Below are 3,555 nucleotides of genomic sequence, written 5' to 3' on the forward strand. Positions count from 1 at the left end.
ATTGTCTCTCTGCATCAACTTTTACTCTCAGTTCAGCTTTTAGGTGGTCCTTTTCCTGTGGCTTCAGCAGTGTTTGAGCTAGAGTGTAAATATCACATCACACAAAGAAATTTCACTGGAAATCTCCTCATTTAATGCAGCACCTTAACAAGTAGAAACCCAAATTAATATTTTTGGGCCCTGTTTTGAAATTTTGGAGGTATAAGCAAGCCTTTCGTGACTCACAAACCAGGCTTTAAATCCCTCTCCCTTCCCTAAGGTAATACTACACTGTGCAAATTTCCCCCCTTTCATTAAATGCATCACATAGGAGAGTTATGATGAATATTCTTAGTTTCTAATAGTTTCATTACTGATTTTATGTCTGCAATTTATTTCACCGTACTGTGGTTTGGTTTGTTTTTTGTTTTTTTTGGCACTGTTTTGTTTTTAAGTCTATTTTTGTACAGGTCTGCTTTCATCTCTCAGTTTTTTTGAATCCACCGACACACCTTTCAACAAATTCTGTAAAACATTTCTTCCCCAATTTATGTAACGCATTAGTTAAGTGCCTGGCGCAGAAACCATGAACCGTCTATCAGCTAAAACTGTGGTTACGTCCCCACCCAGTGGAAGAAATGTTGATGTACACAAAATGTTTGCATATTAATAAAACTCGTATTATATTACTTCTCTGACCACAAAGCATGAATAATATAATATACAATATATTATAGGATTGAATTGTTTGAAAAACATAATGCAGAACAGGCTTCAAAACATCATCTTTATACACAACTATCAGAAAAAAAGTTGAGATAATAACGAAATTTAATTTAAATGGCAGAATTTAAAAGAATTTGAGAGCAGTCAATAATAGTAACATAAACCAAAACGGTACAGCAAAAAATCAAAATATGCAGCTCTTTGTGCATATTGCACACTAAACTTGATTCCTTTCAGACAATCTACACTGAATACATTTTGTAATGACGTACCTTATTGACTTTATGAATAAGACTAAAACCAGTCAAGAAAAATGTTTACTGGAAAAAACTGAAAATTAGGTTTGCTCTAATTGAGAGTTCTGTAGTCGGTTTGTGTACAGTCCAGACGGCACCGTCTATAAGTTGAATCTCAAAGCCTGACTTGTTCCTGTGGGGAAGTGCCAAAGAGTGTGTGCGTGCGTGTGTGTGTGTGTGTGTGTGTGTGTGTGTGTGTGTGTGTGTGTCTGTGTGTGTGTGTGTTTGGATGGTCTGTCAGAGCTCTGGCACCCAGATAAGTGGCTACCTTCAGTGGCCGGTCTGATGCTTGATTCCATTCATTCCTCTGTGGTCCCTGGTCAAAAGCTGTGAAAGAAACTCTTGTTCACTTTCACATTCAGATGAGAGATTCTGAGCTCCTAAGACACTCAGACATTTAACAGATCAGCAGCTCACTGCTCACACTGCAGGTAAACCTCACGCTTTCTTCCACTTTTTTGATAACTTTATTGTTTTGCCCTCAGTTTTCATCATTTATTCATAGAGCTATTGCATATCTTTGAAAAAGAAACGAGCTGAGATCTTTTTGTTTTTTTTTAATTGCATGCAGATATGAATGTAGGTCTGAGAATTCTGGTTTGTTTAATATTCACGACTTGTATTTTTTAGACATGAAGGTTGTGGTCCTGTTTGCTCTTTTGAGTGGTAAGTTTGACATGGATAACTACATGTTCATGAAAGTAAAGTGTTTATGGTTTCCCCTTCCCCTTTCATCAATGATCCACTTTGTTAACTTTAATCAGATTTCTATATACATTTTGAGTTCCATATGTAAGAAAATATTTGATTATTTGAAATCAAAACCCATCACATGTGATTTACTGTCTTCAACCCTGAAATCCCTTTGTGTTGATGGTATTTTGTATTTTTGAAAATTAGTTCAATGCTATTGACAATGTGTTTTAGGGGTCTTTGCCGCCCCATTCATGAAAGAAGAAGAGGCGAAGCGATTCATCAGGCTGAAGAGACAGTCAGGGTACTGGGATCCACACCACTCTCACAACCAGTGGGGTTACACCATTCAGGAACAGGTGACACTGTGCTGCGTGGCGTGAACACATAGAATAGGCCAGTGTGAGCGTTACCTTGACAAAGCTTCTTTCTTTCTCAGGCTAACGAGTACTGGACAGCCCTTCGAACTGACGCTCAGTACTACATGGACATGAGTAACCTGATGTTTGACCGCTCTGTGGCTGAGTGAGTGAGAAAATCAGCGGGGATTTTTAACCCATGTGCCTTAAAAGTGCCTCGACATGATGATGTTTTATTTTGAAAGTGAAGGCAGTTTCGGTGCCAATATTCTTCACACTTTACCACAGTGCCACACTGACACAAGTAGTATCCATCAAGTTCCTTACTTAAAAACCACGAATTGTTACATTTTGCCCACTGAGATCAGTTTTGCTAAGGCAATTTACTCTTTCTCAAATAGTGTGCTGCCATTTGAAACTGCTAATGTGCCCATATTGAGCAGTGCAGCTTTAAAAATTATGCCTAAAAACATATAATTTGACATTTTTTATATGATATCAAGTCCCGTGCACTGTTAAGATGTCCCCTCTTTTAAATGATGTCACTAATTGCATACTCTTGTATTTTTTGTTTTTCTGTATCTTTCTGTTATCTACCTATGTTGCAGTGAAAACAACAGGCTGTATATGGAGATGCTGCGCAATGCACGAGCTCACCTGGACAGCCAGACAGGCCGGCAAAGATAGAAAATGAAGAAGAGGAAAACTGAGGAGATGATAAATATTAGTTTTGCCGCTCAGTACTATACTGTATCCGTATTAAGATCACATTCCAGTTTAAAATAGTCACAGTTAAAAAGCTGCGTTACATAATTTACTGTACTTTTCAGGTTTTTTGTAAACAAACAATCCACATATGGAGGCTCCACTTCCACTGTCCATTTTAATAGATGAAATGAATTAAATAGAAGTTTAAAATCCCACGATAAATTGTACTGAAAACACTTAATATCGAACCAGAATCAGACCAGAGTAAAACCAGACATACAGAGGTTTCGCTATGTCAGAAACTTTCACTGATAATGCGACCTCAGTTGAAATAATAAATGTACCTATTTTTGCCAGTACATGTTCAAACAGATGGTTAGATTCTGCAAGATTTACAGCTCTACATATGTTTCATATATTCATATTAGGTGTTTGTGAATTTGTTTTGTTTTTTTCTATGAAAGTGTTCTTTTAGAACACTATTGCCTGCAATCAAACATTTATTCAATAAAAGTTTAGACCAAAGAAACTGAAACTGTGCAACTGTGCACCTGTATTTTTTTTTATAGTTGCAAAGAAAGTTTTCTTTATTGCATTTCATATCCTTCCTTAACAATTCTTGCATGTGGTGCTTTTGGAGGTTTAATCCTGGACTCTTAGGGGAAGTAAAGTGGGATTGGTTCACAGAGAGGGAAATAAGAATTTTTTTTCATACTGGCCTTTGAAGGAGCCCAGATTGGTGTTTTCTGTATTGTTTAAAATGGATGTTTTTGTCAGCTCTGTTTACCACTGGG

General features: G+C 37.0%; 1 protein-coding gene across 1 annotated transcript; it reads left to right on the forward strand.

The window, feature by feature from the left end:
• The first annotated feature begins 1,633 nt into the window (after positions 1–1,633).
• On the forward strand, positions 1,634–2,740 carry LOC120785697 (uncharacterized protein C3orf85-like). The gene is made up of 4 exons (XM_040120572.1): positions 1,634–1,667; positions 1,929–2,053; positions 2,134–2,219; positions 2,662–2,740. The coding sequence occupies exons 1-4, from the start codon at positions 1,634–1,636 to the stop codon at positions 2,738–2,740; spliced, it is 324 nt and encodes a 107-aa protein (XP_039976506.1).
• Positions 2,741–3,555: the final 815 nt, after the last annotated feature.

Source organism: Xiphias gladius, chromosome 23 (assembly GCF_016859285.1).
Source record: "Xiphias gladius isolate SHS-SW01 ecotype Sanya breed wild chromosome 23, ASM1685928v1, whole genome shotgun sequence".
NCBI lineage: Eukaryota > Metazoa > Chordata > Actinopteri > Istiophoriformes > Xiphiidae > Xiphias > Xiphias gladius.

Excerpts from the sequence above, each read along its gene's own strand:
- LOC120785697 (XM_040120572.1), top strand. The coding sequence starts at position 1,634 with ATGAAGGTTGTGGTCCTGTTTGCTCTTTTGAGTG. Across the intron at positions 1,668-1,928 it reads CCTGTTTGCTCTTTTGAGTG|GGGTCTTTGCCGCCCCATTC; the intron begins GTAAGTTTGACA and ends AATGTGTTTTAG. Across the intron at positions 2,054-2,133 it reads GTTACACCATTCAGGAACAG|GCTAACGAGTACTGGACAGC; the intron begins GTGACACTGTGC and ends TTTCTTTCTCAG.